The sequence below is a fragment of the Scleropages formosus genome, chromosome 18, assembly GCF_900964775.1.
Source record: "Scleropages formosus chromosome 18, fSclFor1.1, whole genome shotgun sequence".
Classification (NCBI taxonomy): Eukaryota; Metazoa; Chordata; class Actinopteri; order Osteoglossiformes; family Osteoglossidae; genus Scleropages; species Scleropages formosus.
In genome coordinates, this window is record NC_041823.1 from 23,851,019 (window position 1) to 23,871,114 (window position 20,096).

At 43.8% G+C, this 20,096-nt stretch overlaps 1 protein-coding gene across 1 annotated transcript; it reads right to left on the reverse strand.

The window, feature by feature from the left end:
* Positions 1–11,657: 11,657 nt before the first annotated feature.
* Positions 11,658–19,693, reverse strand: LOC108919092 (sialic acid-binding Ig-like lectin 10). Its single transcript, XM_018726858.2, has 9 exons — positions 19,602–19,693; positions 17,572–17,661; positions 16,551–16,889; positions 15,559–15,876; positions 15,113–15,376; positions 14,489–14,785; positions 14,195–14,285; positions 13,961–14,039; positions 11,658–12,245 (listed from the first exon to the last, which is right to left on the reverse strand). The coding sequence occupies exons 2-9, from the start codon at positions 17,615–17,617 to the stop codon at positions 11,811–11,813; spliced, it is 1,869 nt and encodes a 622-aa protein (XP_018582374.2). The 5' UTR covers positions 17,618–17,661; positions 19,602–19,693; the 3' UTR covers positions 11,658–11,810.
* Positions 19,694–20,096: the final 403 nt, after the last annotated feature.

Consider the following 20,096-nt stretch of genomic DNA (forward strand, 5'->3'; position numbering starts at 1 on the left):
CCTGAGCCGCAGCCTAACACGGGACATAAGGCTGGAAGGGGCAAGGGACACACCCAGGATAGGGCGCCAGTCCGTCGCAAGGCACCCCAAAGGGGACACGAACCCCAGACCCACCGGAGAGCAGGACCCGGTACAACCCACTGTGCCATCTCACCCCCTAGCCCTACACTACAAAAATACAGCCAAAATTAAATAAGTATGCAAAATATGCGCTAATATACATATAATCATAAGTTGTATTCATATTGAGGATTCCAGTCTTCCAGCTTGATACTTTGGTAAGGGGCGCTGTTTAAACTCACCAAGGGTGGCTTTTGTCAGTTTAAGTAATAGTGCATCAGCAAATTCAATGCTAGTGCTTAAAAAACGGATTAAGTGTACTGTCGATTAAGGTTAGGCTCAAGCTTGAGACCTTTGGACACAAAAAAACAGCAGCTCTAACAACTGCAGTGCTGCTTGCCCTTTTAGTCCATGGTGACACCAAAAAGCAATGTGATGCTGGACAGAGTATCTCAAACCTGAATGATATTTCATCTAAATAAGTTTGAAATATCATTCTTTGTGGACCTTTATGATGGTTTTTATAATTGATAAGATTTTAAAAGAACTTTCGTAAATTATGTTGCAAAAGTATATTAAATAACGTGAGGCTTTTTTTGCTTGTTTTGTTTTTGTAATGTATACAGGACAAAGATTGTTTTGAGAAAAAAAACCATTTTGTATCAGTACATGTGTAGTTGTTTTAAGGCTTCCTTCTTCCCCCTTCTGTAGCATCTTTGATCTGTTTTGTGCCCTTCTTTGCAGTAAATATACACAGACTGAACAGAAAAGACATGCTGACACTCAGCTGTGTTCCCCTCCTCCGTATCAAGAACTGCCTCCATGAAACACAATCTTTTGTCCAACTCTGTAGATGTTCCCAAGTGCTGGTTCCTCTTTGTATTCAGCTGGGTTTGAGGACACACCCAAATGGTTCTCTACTGGTCCTCATTTCTTCCCCTCTGCTTCAGCCCCAGGCCTCGTCCCCAGAACTTCAGCATACTCTCCTTCCTTGTCCTGCGGCTCATCCTTACAATCCTTGACTCCAGTGTCATTTTGGGGTTTGTGCCAGATATCAGTAGTCGGTTTGTTTTTGTGATCCATCCTGCATGACTCCTGCTCTTTTTTCCTTCCTATTGCTCTGGATGCTGGCAAAGTCAATGTTGGCATAGTAGAGAGTGGTGGCCCCGTTTTCATCCTCCTCATCCCCATCACCCATGATTTGTATGTCTCCTGACAGCATGCTTTGTTGGAATACAGCTCTTCCCCTCTTTGAGAGGGACTCTGGGAAAAACACAAAACGGTTTTCTTTTTCAATTGCTCAAGTGCCCCGTTATGAAACATTTTCTACATTATTGAAATAATATAACCATCCCTCGCTTGACCATATTAGTTCATTCTGTGAAACGACTGCATTAGGAAAAATCTTTGTGAGGGCATCAAATTACTGATGTTTATTTAACAAAAAACAGGTTTACAAACTACTGGGTGGCACATTGAGTAGTGCTGCTGTCTCACAGTGCCTGGGAGGCATGAGGGGACGTGTTCAATCCCTGCTCAGTCTGTGTGGAGTTTGTATGTTCTCATAGTGTTTGTACGGGGTGTGATCCCATAGTCCAGAGGCATGCTGTTCAGGTTCACCCATAGTGCTTAAATGACAGAGAGAGTGTGTTCCACTGATGTATGAATGAGTGATTTTTGAACTGCTGGTGTCACCTTCAGACTCCAGCTCATAAACCATGAGAGAAGAACATTTTTATGAATCATCAAGGCGAAGGCTTATGGGACACTGTGATATTAGAGCTGGCTTCACTTAATGTCCTTTTTTGGCAGTTCTCTTTTTTTTATGCTTTTCTTCCTCACGTCTTTTTCTTTCATCTGATTTCTCATGCTGACCAACCTTCACCACCAATTGAAGTTCCTCCAATTTTTTATTTTTTTTTCTACTCACTCATTTTCGTGAACTGTTTGTCCAAGTCAGGGTCAGGACAGTGGGGAGCAAATTTCACAAGGGTCAGGCGTAAAAAGTAGTTGGGGTAGACAGTCACTGACACATTTACACACTACAGGCAGTTTACATTCCCCTATTCAGATGAAACTCATCCCTTTGGATTGTGGGGGGGAACAAACGCAGACACAGTGAGAACACTCAAACTTCACGTGCACTGAGTTGGACTCAAACCTATGGCCAAACCGCTTTGATGTTATGAGGAAGGAAAGGGACTCGCTGCTCCACAGTGCCGCACCATTAGTTAACTTCATTTTGCTATTACTGTCTGATATGGTGATATAGCAATATGACTGTATCTCTCCTAAAGAGACCAGCTGGCTGTTCAGAAACACCTTCACCTGGATGGACTTCAGCACCATGGACCCACAACACACCTGAGATACTAAGCCATGGTATAGTTCAACCGCTTGCTGACATGTTACCTGCCTAGTACCTTAGGAGGGAGAAGTGATCCATATGAGAAACAAAACTGCTACAGTGACAATGTGTCGGAGGTCCAAGTCAGCAGCCTGAATTGGTCCTGTGGATCTTGTTTCAAAGAATATTGGCACAACTTTTCCCCAGGAAGCAAAAGGATTTCAAACATATCCTTCTTGTTTTTTTTTTATTTTTAAAAATTTCCCCTTTACTTTCGACCAGACATTGTAATTCCCATTTCCACTATCTCTTGTCAACAGAGACACACACACACACACTTTCCGAACTGCTTGTCCCATACGGGGTCACGGTGAACCGGAGCCTACCCGGCAACACAGGACGTAAGGCCAGAGGGGGAGGGGACACACCCAGGACAGGACGCCAGTCCATCGCAAGGCACCCCAAGCAGGACTCAAACCCCAGACCCACTAGAGAGCAGAACCCACTCCAACCCACTGCGCCACCGCGCCCCCCCGTCAACAGAGACAATTGTCTGCAAAGATTCAGAAAAATAACTATAGCTATCAGAACTACAACACTTTCCGTACATCTTATTATCAGATACCTGCAATGCTAAGAGCTGTTTGAAATATGAATGAGACAAAAAGAAATATATTTCAATAAATTATTCAAAATGCATGGCTAAACAAGTACTTTTGGTCGATGTTCAGTATATGATTTTTGAAGAGGAGGTTTTGTGAGTAATACCTGTTGACTTAGTGTGTGCTGCGGCAGCGACATGTTGCATACAGATCATCCATCCATCCATCCATTTTCTTGCCCACTTGTCATTCTAGGGTCGCGGTGGCATTAGGGAGAGCAGAGAGGCCCAGCTGCCCCTGTCCCCTGCAACTTCTTCCAGCTCAGCCTGCAGGATCCTCAGTCGTTCCCAGGCCAACTGTAAGATATAATCCCTCCAGCAGGTCCTGAGCTGACCTCGGGGCCTCGTCCCAGTCGGCCGTGCCTGGTTTACCTCCAAAGGGAGGTGCCCAGGGGGCATCCTTTTCAGATGCTCGAACCACCTCAGTCTAGCTCCTCTCAATGTGGAGGAGTAGCAGCTCTACTCTGAGTTCCTCCCGGATGTCCGAACTCCTCACCCTATCACAGAGAGTGAGTCCCAACACCCTGCGGAGAAAACTCATTTCAGCAGCTTATTCTTTCGGTCATTATCCAGAGTTCATCAAAGTTCAATGACAGCTTTGCCTTATGACTCAGGTCCCCCTTCACCACTAGAGTCTGGTACAGCAACTGCAAGACAAGACCCCAAGATACTTAATTCTTTCCCCTTACCTCGAGGGGACATGCCATCCTTTTCCAGGAGCGAACCATGGACTCAGACTTTGAGTCCCAACCGCTTCACACTTGGCTGCCAACCATTCTAGCGTATGTTGGAGGCAACCATGTGATGATGCCAAAAGGATAACGTCATCCACAAAAAGCAGAGACGTTACCTTCCGACTCCCATGTAGAATGTCCTCCTGACCTCGGCTGCGCCTTGATATCCTGTCCATGAAAACCACAAACAGGAGTGGAGACAAGGCACAACCTTGGTGGAGTTCAACACCCACATTGAACCGGCTTGACTTAATCAAGTTTCAAGTTTATTGTCATAGGTACCAGTACCGTGTACAAGTATCATGAAATTTTTCTTTAATGCTTCTCCACAGACTCCATACAAGACAGAGACAACACGAATACTGCACAAACAAAACAATGACAATGACAGTGAGTAATGCTAATAGCAATGACAATAAATAACGGTAACAGTAACAACAATAATACCAGCCACAAAACTCAGAATGAGAGAGTGAGAATGCGAATGCTTAAAGTGACAGTGTAATTTACCAATATGCTAGGAAGGAGCAGTCCAACTCTAGTTACTAAAGGTGGCACACTGGTGATTGTTGTATACTCCTACAACATTGGGGTAAAAGCTATTCCTGTACCTAGCAGTGCGGGTTCGAATAGACCTGAGCCGCTTTGCAGACGGCAGAGAAGAGAAAAGTGCCCGTGCGGGGTGACTATGATCTTTCATGATGTGCATCGCGTTTCTGAAGCAGCGTGTTGTGTAGGTGTCCTAGACTGCTGGTAGCTGTGTGCCGATGATTTCCTGAGCTGTTTTGACCACCATCTGTAGGGCTTTCTTGTCTTGTATAGAGCAGCTGCCACCCCAGGGTGTAATACATCGGACTGACTCCACAGACGGACTCCACAGCACACCTGTAGAAAGTGGTGAGGACTGTAGTGGACATCCTGACTTTCTTCAGACGCCTGAGGAAGTGGAGACACTGATGGGCATTTTTGATGGTTGATGCTGTGTGCTCAGTCCATGTGAGTTTGGCAGTGAGGGTGACCTTGAGGAATTTGAAGCTGTTGACCCTCTCTACAATGTCCCCTCCTATGTAGATGGGTGCCTAAACCGTATCCTGTTTCCTGAAGTCAATCACCAACTCCTTAGTTTTACTGACATGGAGAGACAGGTTGTTGTCCTGGCACCACTCTGCCAGGAGCCTCACCTCCTCTCTGTAGGCAGTCTCATCGTTGTTGGTGATCAGACCCACAATGGTGGTATCGTCAGCAAACTTTATGATGGTATTGGAGCTGTGCCTGGCCACACAGCCATGTGTGAACAAGGAATACAGCATCGGGCTTAGGACGCTTCCCTGTGGAGTGCCAGTGATAAGGGTCAGTGAGAAGGAGGTATTACTGCCAATCCGCACACGCTGGGGTCTGTTGGTGAGGAAATCCAGGATCCAATTGCACAATGTGGCACTCAGTCCCAGTCCTATTAGTTTGTGGATCAGCTTGGTTGGGATGACAGTGTTAATGCCGAGTGATAGTCCACAAACAATAGCCTTGCATAGCAGTTTTTATTGTCCAGGTGAGCCATAGTGGTGTGAAGGGTGTGTGATATTGCATCTTCAGTGGATCTGTTGTGGCGGTAGGCAAACTGCAGTGTCTGGGATGGTGTCCTTAATCTGTCCCAGCACCAGCCTCTCAAAGCATTTCATTGCAATGGGGTTCAATGCCACTGGGCAATAGTCATTAAGGCAGCTCACTTTGTTCTTCTTAGGAACAGGGATAATGGTGGTATTTTTGAAAGAGGTGGGTACAGTTGAGCTTTAAGGAGCTGTTAAATATGTCCGTGAAGACAGCAGCCAGTTGCTCACTGCATGTTTTTAAAACTCGCCCTGAAGTTCCGTCCACACCAGCAGCTTCGCGGGTGTTGACTAGGCTAAAAGTTTTTCTCACTTGTGCCACAGAGATGGTGAGACTGGGGTCATTCAGCACTATAGGGATTTGCACTAGAGGGTCTTTGTTTGCGAGCTCGAAGCGGCCATAAAACGCGTTCAGTTCGTCAGGGAGAGACGGAGTGGTACCTGTCAATGTCCGGGTCTGTGGTTTATAATCTGTTAAAGTTTGGATTCCCTCCCACAACCTACGTGCGTCTTGAGTGCAGTTAAACTCTCTCTGATTCCACCTTCCTGCTGTATTCCCGTTTCGCGCTGGCGATGGCTTTGCGAAACTCGTGCTTGCTCTTCTTGTACGCGTCCGAGTCTCCGGTCTGAAATGCACAAGTTCGCGCACGGGTCTTATTTCGGATTTCAACGGTTATCCATGGTTTTTGGTTGGAGAATGAGCGGACTGACCACTGTGGCATACTCGTCCAGATTAGAGGATGAGTTTCTGAACATGTCCCAGTCCACGGAGTCAAAGCAGTCCTGGAGCCTTTCCTCCGCTTCCGGTGTCCAGCGCTGCACAGTGCACGTCACAGGCTCCTCTCGCTTCAGTTTCTGCTTGTAGACCGGGAGCAGCTGAATCGAGGTGTGCCGAGTATGCAGACACAGTTCTCGTTCCGTGTGTACAGAGACCGAATGGCCTGCAGTAGTGGCCCTAGCACCCCATACTCCTTAAGCACCTCCCACAGAATTTCTCAGGGAACACTGTCATAGGCGTTCTCCAAGTCCACAAAACACATATAGACTGGATTAGCGAACTCCCATGCCCCCTCAATTATCTGTGAGAGGGTAAAAAGCTGGCCCACTGTTCCATGGCCAGGCACCCCAAGCAGGACTCAAACCCCAGACCAGCCCGAGAGCATGAGCCAACAAAACCCGCTGCGCAACAGCGCCTCCTACCAAGTCGCAATAAAAATGAAAGTGACAACAGAAGTATTAGTATAACAAATAATTATTACATGAAAAGAAATAAAACATTGTCAGTAAAATAAATATTATTCCCAATATAAAGCTGGCACTTCATTCTCCCACTGCAAGTCAAAACGAATTGAGTAAAATTGAAATTAAAATCCAGGAAATGACACATCTCATGATCATCCCCTTATTTAAGTAGGACCGGCTCCAGGGCAGGGTGGCATTGTGTAAGAATAGCACTCTTACAACCACTGAAGTAAAATATTTTATTAATACAAATGAGATCCAACCAAAGCACTAAACAGATTTTTTTAAGTTATGGACCAGCCCAGCAAAGGTGTGAAAGTGTCATGTTTTCGTTCCACACGATGACGGACTCAAGCACGGAGTTCTTCAAATCGTTTATTATAGAAGACAGACGAGAGAGGTCGTGGGACAGGCGATGGTCAACAGAGTTCAAAGGACAAGGCGAGAATTGTGGTCAAAGAGTAAACATACAAAGGTCAAGATCGGAATGAGTAACACGTAACACAATCCAACTGGAAAGCCGGGTCACTGAACAAGGTTCCGCATAATCTTCTCCTCGACGTCCCTCTTTATTCCCGTTCCCATCACGGAACAGCAGGTGTTGCCGATGTGCTGGTTGATGGAGACGTGACAGAAAGTAGAAATGTCAGTAAAACAACATTATAATATAATTTAATACAATTCTTAGATGGGGCGCGGTGGCGCAGTGGGTTGGGCTGCAGTCCTGCTCTCTGGTGGGTCTGGGGTTCGAGTCCCGCTTGGGGTGCCTTGCGACGGACTGGCGTCCCGTCCTGGGTGTGTCCCCTCCCCCTCTGGCCTTACGCCCTGTGTTACCGGGTAGGCTCCGGTTCCCCGTGACCCCGTATGGGACAAGCGGTTCTGAAAATGTGTGTGTGTGTGTACAATTCTTATTCCATATTTTTTGTATGTTTAGATGCTAATGATATAAATTGGATATTGGATTTTTTTTTTTGTGTTGGCAGATACAATTTATGTAACCTACATACCTGGTAAAACACATAAGTGTTTTTGCTAATCTCTGATTCTGGTCTGATCTATGTTGTCTCTGCAGAGCTCTCCACAAGCTCTCTGACTGTATCTCTGCTTCTTCCTTGTCTCTCTTAGCAGCAGACATTTCCTCTGCTTCGTCCCTCTTTGTGGCTTTCAGTCCCCCTGCTTCTTTGTCATTTTCAGTATTGCTGGTACTAGTCCTCAGTTTGTAAAAAGGAATGTATCTTCCTCCCTTCCCCTGCTTTCCTTTTCATCCTTTCTACAGTTTAGACAAACACACCTATCAAGAAACACTTATGATGAAACTTAATAGCTACTTACAAGCGGGGTGCAGTGGGCTTGGCAGGTCCTGCTCTCTGGTGGGTTTGGGGTTTGAGTCCTGCTTAGCGTGCCTTGAAATGGACTCGCGTCCCATCCTGGGTGTGTCCCCTCCCCCTTCTGCCCTGTGTTCCTGGGTTCAGCTCCAGCTTGTCGCAACCCCCCTTTGGGACAAACGGTTTCAGACAATGTGTGAGCTACTTACAAAAGACAGTGACAGACTCATAATAATGTAAGTGTATGTGGCAACATTATTTTTAAAAATTTGCTAGCTAGCAGTTGTAGTAACTTTAGCTAACATTAGTTAAGTTATTACGTGATTAATGATGGTAAGCTAACATTTCTTTCTCAAGATGAAATGTTGCAGTACCTCAACTTTAAGAAACTTTCACGAAAAGGATGGTAGTGAAATCTTGGTAAACAACTGATTTTACTCACCTAATCACCCGTATCCTTTTGAGTTGCTCACTTGCCCTGGATTTTGCTGGAGTAACACAACCAAAATTCAGTTTTACCACTCTTAGCCTCCCACACACAAAGGTCGTTTATGCCGTGTGGGTAGTACGCAGCTATTCAGCTTAATAGCGCTGCAGACCTTGTGCTTCATAGAACTTTGAGTGATGAAAAAAAGTCACCTATCAGTGTTTTCAGTGTGTTTTGCACAAGAGAGGTGGCCAGATGGGTGGCCAAGCTTCAATCAGGGGTGGCACTGGCCACTCATGGCCACCACGTAGGTATGCCCATGCTGGTTTTGGACCAGGACTTCACCGACTGGTGCATTGGAAGGGCCAACCAAAGACGTGCAAAGTATTGGTGGGGATGCTCAATCAGAGCTGGGAATTGGTTACATCACTGGGAGAGAAAGAGACAATCCAGAAAGAGACATCCCTCCCTCTGTCTTCCTTCGGAAGATACATGATCTACTTCCTCACGTACTCATACCTGATCAAAAACGTCTTTCATAAGGCCTCTCTGCATCATGGGCAAGGGGTACACCTGCGCAAGGTAGAGCAACGTAGGGAGAGTGTCCACCTTTAGCGCCAGTGTTTTCCCTGTCAAGGAAAAGGGCCTTAATTAACAAGGAACAAAAGTGTTTTCATGAGGAATTAAATCCTGTCACACGAAACCAAAGATGCCAGGGCGACTGGACCCTGTGTCACTGTGTGAGAAGAGCGCTCTATAAAAAAAAAAAAACTGAATTGAAAGTGCAGGATCGTTTGTCAGGAACCAAGGGGTCAGGCGAGTTCACCTTGTCGGGGATGGGGAAAGAGTTGATTGATTGGCGGTCAGAGTGAGAGCGAGAATCCATGGATGTGGTCAGCGGACGATGCGAAGGGTTGAACTCCGGAGAACGGATACAGGAAACAAAGAATGAGGAAGAGCAGGAGCTAAGAGGGACGGTTGTCTCAGCGAGATTCCACAACGAAACGGAAGCAGAGGAGGGTCTTTTAAGGGTGCGTGTACTGATTGGTGTCTGGTGCTTGATCTGTGTCAGGTACTTTTGATGGTGATGCGGGCGTGGATGTGACAAAACCCACCAGTGGAAACAATGTTTTTACTTGTAAATTTATTCATTTTTCTGACACTTTTCTCAAAATCAACTTCTTGCTTATCATAATTTACTCATTAATACGCCAGGGTAACTATCTACTCAGGGTAAGTACCTTGCTCATGGGTACGACAGTAGGATTTAGAACCTGCGACATCCAAGTTCAGATTTGCTCAAACTACAAGATTTTTTTCAATCATACTAACAACACTCTCAAGACTATAGTCAGATCACTGAGCTTATATTCAAGAAGTTCTTCTACACCCATTTTTGACATAGAAAGAGGAAGTTTTTTCAAGTAGTTTCCAAGGCGGAGGAAAATTCCAAGGCACTCAAACTACAGGACACAAATAAGAATTCATATTTACACATATTAAAATTCAAAGTGTAAGGAAACCCGTCCTGGGTGTGTCCCCTCCCCCTCTGGCCTTACGCCCTGTGTTACCGGGTAGGCTCTGGTTCCCCGCGACCCTGTCTGGGACAAGCGGTTCTGAAAGTGTGTGTGTGTGTAAGGAAACAATGGGTAACATCAAAGTAATTCTGAGCTCGACATTAAAAGTTACATGTTATTTTTATGCATGTTTTTCTTGATCTGTCTTATTTCTCCACTGCTGACATACAGAAACTTTGCTGAATTTTTAAACAGATGAATGATTCTGTTCGCTACCAAACCAAAGGATATATCCTTCAGGGTAATGATTAACATGAGATAAATCCTGTCTGTTCTGTCACTTGCTAGGTACATTTAATGTAAAAATCAATTTCTCATGTTTTATTCATTTATTCCCAGTTTATACTGAACCAGCAGCTCATTCTTACCTCAAACTCAATGAAGTGTGCAGTGGAACTCATACAGGACTGAGGAGGAAACGTGACATGAGTTCACTGTGTCCACATTGGAGTTTTAGGAAACTTTTTTTAAGGAAGAGAGTCCTTTAGAGAACGTGATGTTCATTTGTCCATTTTGTGTCCAAAAGTCACAATATTAGCAAATCAGCAGGAGGAATATTACAAATTTTAAGGTTTTCAGTTGATGGCCTGAAGAAGCAGTTGAGTGACCTGCAGTAATGTATAAGGTTTCCCACCTTCCACACTATCCCCAGCTAAATTACCCCAATGACTGCAGGCCATGAATCGCCATTTACACATTAACTAACAGTTCAAATCAGCATCAGTATAAAGACACAACACAGCTGGCAGGGCAACAATAAGATTCTCTTCGAGCAGGAGAAGGAGAGGACAGTTTGAATGAAGCCCTCAGTCAGCATATCCCACCATGGACACTTTCATGTACCACTGCACACAACCAGTCCATTCCATTTCCTTCCCTACAAGGAAAGTTTTGGCATTTTTGACGGACTTCGTTTCCATCACGAAAAAATATATATTTTTTTCTTTTGAAAGAAAGTCATAATAATTAAAATGCATCTGCTAAATTAATAAATGTAAATGTAAGAGCATTGTCATGGCCGCTGGACAGAATTGAGCAACGGACTCATGTGCGAGCTCATCGTCGGTTGTATGCAGAAAAAGTCAGAGGGAAAAACAAACGGGGAAATCCAGGTACAGGTCAATCGCAGAGCAGACATCACCAGGGGAGAACAGCAGGATTGTGGTCAAGAGAAACATGAAGCACAGGTCAAATTCCAGGAAACCAGGAAGGATCATCAGGAGGTGGGGGGGGATCACTGTGGTTGCTCAAGGAAGGTTCCACACTGACCAGAGTCTGGCATGCCTTCTTATACCATGGCCCCCTGATCAGCTCCAGGTGCCGTCAATGAGCTGCCGGGTGAGGGCGTGACAAGCATAGCTTTCATATCTCTATTCAGTTTTCCATTTATTGTGAGCAACTTCTAAATTCTATAGATACACTTGAAACCTGAATGTCATTCATATAAATGTGTCATATAAATGTGTTTCAGATGTTATTCTTTGTGCATATTTATGATGCTTTATTAAATTGAATTGATTTTAAAAGAAAACTTTTATAAATTAATTTGCAGAAGTATATTAACTAATTTTACTGTTTTATTTGTATTATTCTTATCATGTATGAAGAACAAAGATTGTTTTGAGAACAAAAAAAAAAACATTTTGTATCAGTACATTTATTAAAACATCGTTGTGTTAAGGCTTCCTTCTTCCTCTTTCTGTGGCATCTTTGATCTCTTTGGTGCCCTTTTTTGCAGTAAATGCACACAGGCTGAGCAGAAATGATATGCTGACACTCAGCTGTATTCCTCTCCTCTATATCAAAAGGTGCCTCCATGAAACATGATCCTTGTCAGCTTCTGTAGATGTTCCCAGGTGTTGCTTCCTCCATGGGTTCAGGTGAATTTATGGTCACACACAGATGGTTCTCCATTTTCAGAAGTGGTCCTCCTTTCTTCTCCTCTCCCTCAGCCCCAGGCCTTGTCCCTGGCACTTCAGCATACTCTCCCTCCTCATCCTGAAGCTCAGTCTTACATTCCTTGACTCCAAGGTTATTTTGGCATTTGTGGCGGATCTCGGCGTAGTCGGTTGTTTTTTGTGAACCTCCCCGAATGACTCCCGCTCCCTTTTCCTTCCCATTGCTCTGTACACTAGAGAAGTCAATGTTGGCATAGTGGAGAGTGGTGGCCCCGTCTTCATCCTCCTCATTCCCATCACACACGATTTGTGTATCTCCTGGCAACATGGCTTTGTTGGCATACAGCTGTTCTGCACCTTTGAAGGGACTCTGGGAAAAACACAAAACAGGTTTATTTTTCAATTGCTCAAGTGCGCCATCATGACACATTATCTTCATGACTGAAATAATATACCCATCCCCCTCTTCACCAGTTTAATTCATTCAGTGAAACGACCACATTAAAAACAATCCCATGAACAGGGGATGAAATCACTGCTTTTCCTATGTTAAAAAAATAGGTTCCTAATGTAAAAATGTATCTCCTAAAACGAATTAATAATACCAAATAAAGCGTATTTTATGCCTCACAATGATAACTCCAACATTAAAAATGGTACAGCCATAGCTTCCACTCTCCCTTCTGCTACACAGTTCTATCAACAGACAATGCTACTAATGTTTTCCTCTCTGTCCTATCTTCCACTCTTGGCTCTTTCTGTCCCCTAACTTATAGACCAGCACACCCCAGTGCCACCCCATGGTGGGGGGGATGCAGTGGGTTTGGCCAGTCCCCACTGTGTGGCAGGTCTGGGGTTCAAGCCCTGCCTGGGATGCCTTGTGATGGAGTGCTGTCCTGTCCTGGGTGTGCCCCCTTCTCCTCCAGCCTTGCTCCCTGTGTTGCTGGGTTAGGCTCTGGCTTGCCACACCACTGCTCAGAACAACTGGTTTTTGTGTGTGTGTGTGTGTGTGTGTGTGTGTGTGTGTGTGTGTGTGTGTGTGTGAGTGTGTGAGTGAGATTTTATACATGTATATATGCATTACTAGGAAGATAATTAGGAATTGGTGATACTCAGATTAAGTTTTATGTAGCTACTCATGTGATGTACATTGATTCATATGGTGGAAAGTAACTACTTAAGAATCATGTGTCTCCTTCTGCTAATGTAATGAACACATTGCATTTTCTATGAGCTGTACGACGCTTTGGAGAAAAGCATCTGTAATGAATAAATGTAAATCTAAAGAAGTATTGAGGTTGATGTTCATTATATTATTTTTGAAAATTAGGTTTTCGGTGCAAAGGCTGTTGAACATGCTGCATACAAATTGTATGCTCCTACACAGCAGCATTTATGAACATTTGGCTGGTACAAGAACCCAAATTAAAAAGAGGAAGTACTAAACCAAACCCTTGGTCATTCCCCCACAACTCCCACAAATCTTCACACTCCCACATGCAGTGTTCTCCACAAATCCACTGCATGTACCACAATTTCTGCAGCAGCATTCTGTGGCAACTGGAGAGGTTTGATGGAGGAGGCAGGATAGCCAGACAGCAGAAAACATCAGAAGTCCGGACAGGAAATAACTAAGAAAAAAGTCCTGCACCAAAAGCTGTGTAGAGTGAGATGTAAGACAAAGGCTGGTTCTTTGGATGCTATATATAACATATTTAGAGGATTGGTTAAAGATTTTGATGTGTTGAGACCTCTAGCTGCGGCTGTCCCATGTACAAAAGGGCCAACATAAAAAGCCTGAAGTTTCTCGGTTTTTGTTCCAGTGCAGTAGAGTGAGCTCCCTCTCTCCCTCAGAACTGCTAAGTTCCTCACAGCAGTCAAGATTCAAAATGTAAAAGTTGGTGGATTACAATGACTTAATTATATCTTTGTCCAGTTAGCAATTTTATTCCAAAATCACATCCACAAAGAGATATTTAAAGCAGATATTCATATTTTTATGTAGATGTCACAAAAAAATGTGTGTACAATATACTATGATACTGCAGGATGGGACAGCAGCGCTTGAGTGACAGTGACATTCACCTGGTTTATCACTCTTAACTCCTTTGCAGAGTCCTCCATCCTAGTGCTGTGCTTCTGCCTGGTCTTCCGCCTCCTAAAACTGGTAAAGTCAACACAATAAGCGTTTTTACTAATAGACAGTATGAAAACTGTGGAAAGCATAATAATACAAACAAACAAATCCTAAGTGCGCATTCTGTTACTAAACAGGTACTCAGTAATAAATATGAACCTTACACCAGTCCAGACACTCACCACAGAAAAAGTTGAAATAAGATGCAAACAAGCATCATCACAGTAGCTCCTGCAGCAGTGCCAATCAGAGAGGGAACCATGTGAATCAGAACTACACAGGGAATAAACAGACACTAAAAATCACAAAGCAATGCATTCATAGAAAATTTTTCTCCTTTTTGTTTTCACCATGGTAAAAGGTAACTGATTGAATAATGAACAATATAACCATAAAAGGAGTAAAAATAGTTACATTACATACAATGCTGATTTGTTTTTCTTCATGTAAAAATACACAGATGTATCTTGCTTTACCTGAGTCAGACTCATAGGGAGGGATGTAAACAGAGACACCAAAGGAGCCAAGAGGGTTGCGGCTGAGGCAGAGAAGAGTGTGTGTGTCTTTCTGTTTCTGGTGCATGGTGATGGAGCTCCTCAGCCCTGTGGTACCCAGATGCTCCTCCACAATGACTCTGTCAGTAGAGTTAGTGAGCAGCCGGTCAGACAGATGCCACTCTATGGTGGGGTAGGGATTCCCTCTACTTTCACAGGAACAGCTGATCTCTGCTGCGGTCCTGTTGCAGCTCCAGGGAGGAGAGATCTGGGGAGAATCTGAGCAAAACATTGTGCTGAGAAACCAGAGTGTTCAACATGTTTAAAAACACACTTAAGGGTAAGAAAACTTCTGAAAGTGAGGGACAGTTGGTAGTGTAGTGGTTAGAACTACTCCCTTTAGATCCAAAAGTTGCAGGTTTGATCCCCACCTCTGGCTGGAATACCCTTGAGCCAGGTACTTACCTTAAAATTGCTCTGGTGAAGTTACCCAGGTGTATAAATGGGTGGATGATTATAAGCCTGTAGTAACTGTGACCTTAACACTGTAAGTTGCATTAGAGAAAAGCATCAGCTAAATGAATAAATGTAACCAGTTTGACATACATGTCACATCTAGAGCAACTATTGCTGAATCTTCAGTTCCATGTTCATTCTGAGCTCCACAAAAGTACTGTCCACCATCTCTCGATGCATTAAAGATGAGCTCCTGTCCTGATCCCACTGTTTTATTCCCACTGTGAGTCACTGTATACCACATGTAATTCTTCACTGCTGGGTTGGCTTTGCTGCTGCAGTTGAGAGTCACTGAATCACCTTCTAACTGTGAACCAGCAGGACTGACGGAGACAGAGGTGTTCTTAGGGGAATCTGTGAACGTAAAAATTATTATTTTAAGCAAAATCTAACATGAACGTGGATTTAGAAAACACTGCAAGGATATAACCATTTTATTACTTGAGTATGGTACCTCCTAAAATTTTTATAAAAACAGCCACCTCTTCAAAAGCAAAAAAAAAAAAAAAAAAAAACAGTACAGAAATTAACCTTACACTGAACATCAAGAATGAAACTGTTCTGGGATGTTTTCTCACTGCTGTCCACTTGTAGTGAGTAAACTGCAGAGCAGCTCATTTCCTTGTTATGGTGGAGATACGATGCAGTGAAGTTCAACACAGAAGACACATATTTGGTTTTATCCTCCTTCTCCTGCAGTTCAGTAACACTGACACTGTCATTCAGCCTGGGGGTCCATGTCAGAGTTGGGGGAAGTATGGGACAGGGGGCTGGAGCAGAGCAGCTCAAACTCACAGTGTCCCCCTCCTTCACCCTCACTTTGTCTGGGGTGATCTGGGGTCTCGCTGGAAAGTCTAAGTGTAAAATCAGACACATATGACAGTGATCATAGTGTTCAGTGTCTCTCACACGCACACATATACACACACAGAAAGTGAACTTCTCTGAATCTTCTGGTACAATGATTTATCAAACATTTCAGGGGTATGAAATAAGTGTGAAAAATATCAGTTGAGACCTTTACTTACAAACTTAACTAGGGCCTCTAATTGGTTTTTACTCAAAAAAATACTTCATTGAATGTAACAGAAAGCGAGAGCCCCTTGCTCGCGTTCTGTTACATTCGATTAAGTGATTTTTTAAAGAAACACAATAAAGAACCCTGGCTAGAGCAGGGTGTTGAGGAAATTAGAGCAGCCCTTGTTATTACTGATCACTGTCTGTCAGTGAATCAGCTAAAGCTTTGGCACACAATTTTGAACTGGTACACAAGCTCTATTTATTCAGAGCCCCACTGTATCATAGAGTAGAGAAAGTCAGGAGTAAAATAGAAGAACCTGTAATAGAGCACTATAATGTGCAGGATAATTAGATTAGCAACTAAAAGGCTTTTCTTCTTGTGACTGAACTATAAACAATAAACACTTGCATTACCTCACTGAACACTGGATTTACTCTTTCATCATGTAACAAAGTGTGTATAACACATCAAAAAGGATGAAAATCTATGTGAACATGACTGTTTCACCTTTGGTGTTAATCTTGACCAGAGTTGGGAAAGTATATTGGACAGACTTCATCTCAAATCTGAAATATAACTTCTTAGGCCATTTTTTGTACAGTATTGTAGTACAGTTCTTTTTATTCAAGTCACCAGTTACAATTCCTTTCTTTTGTTCTGAAACACTGGAATCAAGCACAATTTCCCCTCTTATATTGCCCTTTATCCATGTTCCTTTTACTGTCTCTTCCAGATCTTTGTCCCACTCTGGTGGAATGTGGAAACTGCAGGGAATCAGCACACAGGAACCATTCAGAGCTTCTACACTCTGAGGCACCCACACTGACCACTGACTGCACAAAACACCTGTAACACACACAAAACACACTTGTCACACTCTGCCCATAACAGACAAGTAATACAGTACATTAAACATGGGAATATTAGAGAGCCAACCAGGTATTTTGAGTGACTGTTACCCTGGTAGGTTTGTGGTGCCCAGAGTCAATGCATGGAAACAGAGGGAAAAGGGAAACACTAGACTGGACAGCACTTCATCACAGGGCACTAACACACACTTACCAGGTCAATTTAGACTCAGAAATTCATGCATATGCCATTTTTCAGAAACAGGAACAAAAGGAGAAAACCCGTTTGACCACAAAAAGACCATGGAAAATCTACACAGGCAGTTCGTATTTGAATTGCAAGTCTAGAGCTAAGTGGTCATGACACAACCTAATGAAAAGGAAAAACTGAGATCACATGAAGGCAATGCATGTTAACAGAAAGACAGTATATCATCTATTCTAAGGAAATATTTGATACATGATACAGTAGAACTTGGACTTGTAGGCAGTCCACTGGATAGTTTTAACCGATATACACATTCACTCCAACATTAGTAACAGTTTTGAGTCAAGAATTATTTTGCTTAGGAATGTAACAAAAAACCTGGTCAAATTCAAACCTGTAGCCCTGAATCCACAATCACCCACCGAATCAAAATGTTTCCCACTATAACATCTGAAGGAATTAGTTTCCCCACCTTTCAGCAGGCAGCCAAAGAGAATGAACCTCTGAGCTCCAGTCATGTTCCTGTGTGTCAGTGAGGATCAGGAGCACTTACTGGACCTGCCTGGACAGGAATGTTGGACACTATGAGAAGAAACAGCCTGCACTGCTTGTGTAGTCCGTTTACACACACACACACACACACACACACACACACACACACACACACACACACACACACACACACACACACACACACACACACACACAGAGTATAGGATACAAATGAAAAGTAGCAAACTGCTGTGGGAAACAGTGTGTTAAAAGAACAACATATCTGGAAATCTTATTGCACAGTTTTTTTTTTTTTTTAAATGAACTTAAAAACATAGGAAAAAAGAAAATAGTAATTGTGACATGTCCAAAACTTTGGACACCCTTCCAATTGTACATTAATAAAAACTTTTTTGCAAGGTCCCTGACTGTAATAACTTCATTAAGTCTTAATAGCCATGAAAAGCTGTCACCTGTTGACAACTGCAGAGCTGAATAAATTCCCTGGCACTCTAAACTTTGGGCTGTCACTCAGCAACCATGGGTTTCTCTGAGCAACTGAGTGAGGATCTGAAAATGAAGCTAATGATGCATACAAAGCAGGCAAAGGCTATAAAAAGATTGCAAAACGAACTGAGCTTGCAGTTTTCACTGTCTGTAATGTCACCAAGAAATGGTAGTTAAGGGGAACTATGGAAGTCAAGGGAAGATGTGGAAGACCCAAGAAAACTTGGAGAGAGGAGTGTTCATACACTGGTCAGAAAGGCAGAGACAAACCTTCATATGATTGTAAAGGATCTCCAAGCAGGTTTGGCTGACAGCAGTGTACTGTACCATGGGCAGTGTTCCTTGTACAAACATGATCTGCATGGAAAACTCATCAGAAAAAAACCTTACCTACAACCTCATCAGGGGCGATTCGGGGGGTGGGGGGTCACGGGAAGTCTGCTGAAGTTACGCTAGCTAAACTAACTAACTATGTAATATTATAACAGGAGTCTTGGGAGCTTTTAAAGCTAGCTTTACTAGGGCAATTGAGGCTTCGGTAGCCTTTCGTCCTCGGTAGGCTACATCATTCATTACTGTTGCTGTAATCTGGAGTTCACCTCTGCATGTTACTGAGGCAAAGAACGACAAGACCCCAGTCTACATATATCAAAACGTAATTGAGTGCGTTCATACCATAAACAGAGACATGGTCAACTCGTGTCTCTCCTGTGTTTACAAAGGGGTGTTAACACTGACTTACTAGCGTGTCCAAACTTTTGCACACGCCACAATTACTATTTTCTTTGTTCCTATGTTTTACAGCTCACGAAATAAGTAACTGTGCGTTCACAACAGTAAATGTGTTGGGTTTTTTTTTTTTTTTTTTAAGTTTCAACTGCTTCCTTCTTCTCACTTAAACACACACACACACATTTTCTGAACCGCTTGTCCCAAATGGGGTCACGGGGAACCAGAGTCTACCTGGCAACGCAGGGCGTAAGGCCGGAGGGGGAGGGGACACAGCCAGGGCAGGACGCCAATCCATCGCAAGGCACCCCAAAGCAGGACTCAAACCCCAGACCCACTGGAGAGCAGGACCTGGTCCAACCCACTGCGCCACCACACCCCCTCTTCTCACTTACAAAATGAGCTAAATATCATTGGACCAGGCCAGAGCTGCCCAAACTTTTGCATAAAACAGTGTGTGTGTATTTAAAATTAATATTTACAATGTATTAAATATTATGTTTTCCATTGGTGTAAGAAAGCACAAGTGTTTCCCTTAAAACATCTGTTGTATTGAAATTGTATCAACTGTAACAAAAAAGATACACAGTATGTACAGCTTTAGAGTTAGTCACTGACTGATTTATTCACACCACAGACATCAGTTTGCACACACATTCCAACAAACAAATATAAACTCACACACAATACTGAACAAAAGTCAGACAAAATAAGAGAAACAAAAAGCAGTGAGCGAAACAGCCAAAGTGAAAACCTCGCTGACGTCTCTGGTACCTGAACGCGTGGATAGGTGGATGTGGACAAGTGGGGGAGAAGAGCGCTGCTGTGGAGAGGCGACAGGAGCGACGCGAAACAAATGTGGAAGTGTCGTTCAGACCCGCAGCCTGTTTGAAGAAAACTCCCTCAAGCTGCTGTGACGCTGTTGGAGTGTCAATCACAGCCTCTACACCGAGGTTAGCACTGCGGACGAGGGGTTGGGCTACTGGACGAGTAGCTGTGTCCACTCTGTATGGACTATGAGTGTCCCTCCACCTCACATCCAGGGTAGCCCACAGGTTTTTGGACACACACACACAAGCAGGGTCGGCGTGAACTGGAGCTTAACCCGGCAACACAGGGCACGAGGCTGGAGGGGGAGGGGACACACCCAGGACAGGGCTCCAGACTGTCACAAGGCACCCCAACAGGACTCAAACCCAAGATCCGCCAGAGAGTGGGACCCAGTCAGACCCACTGTGTCCCGGCGGTTAGAGAACCATTTAAACAGAT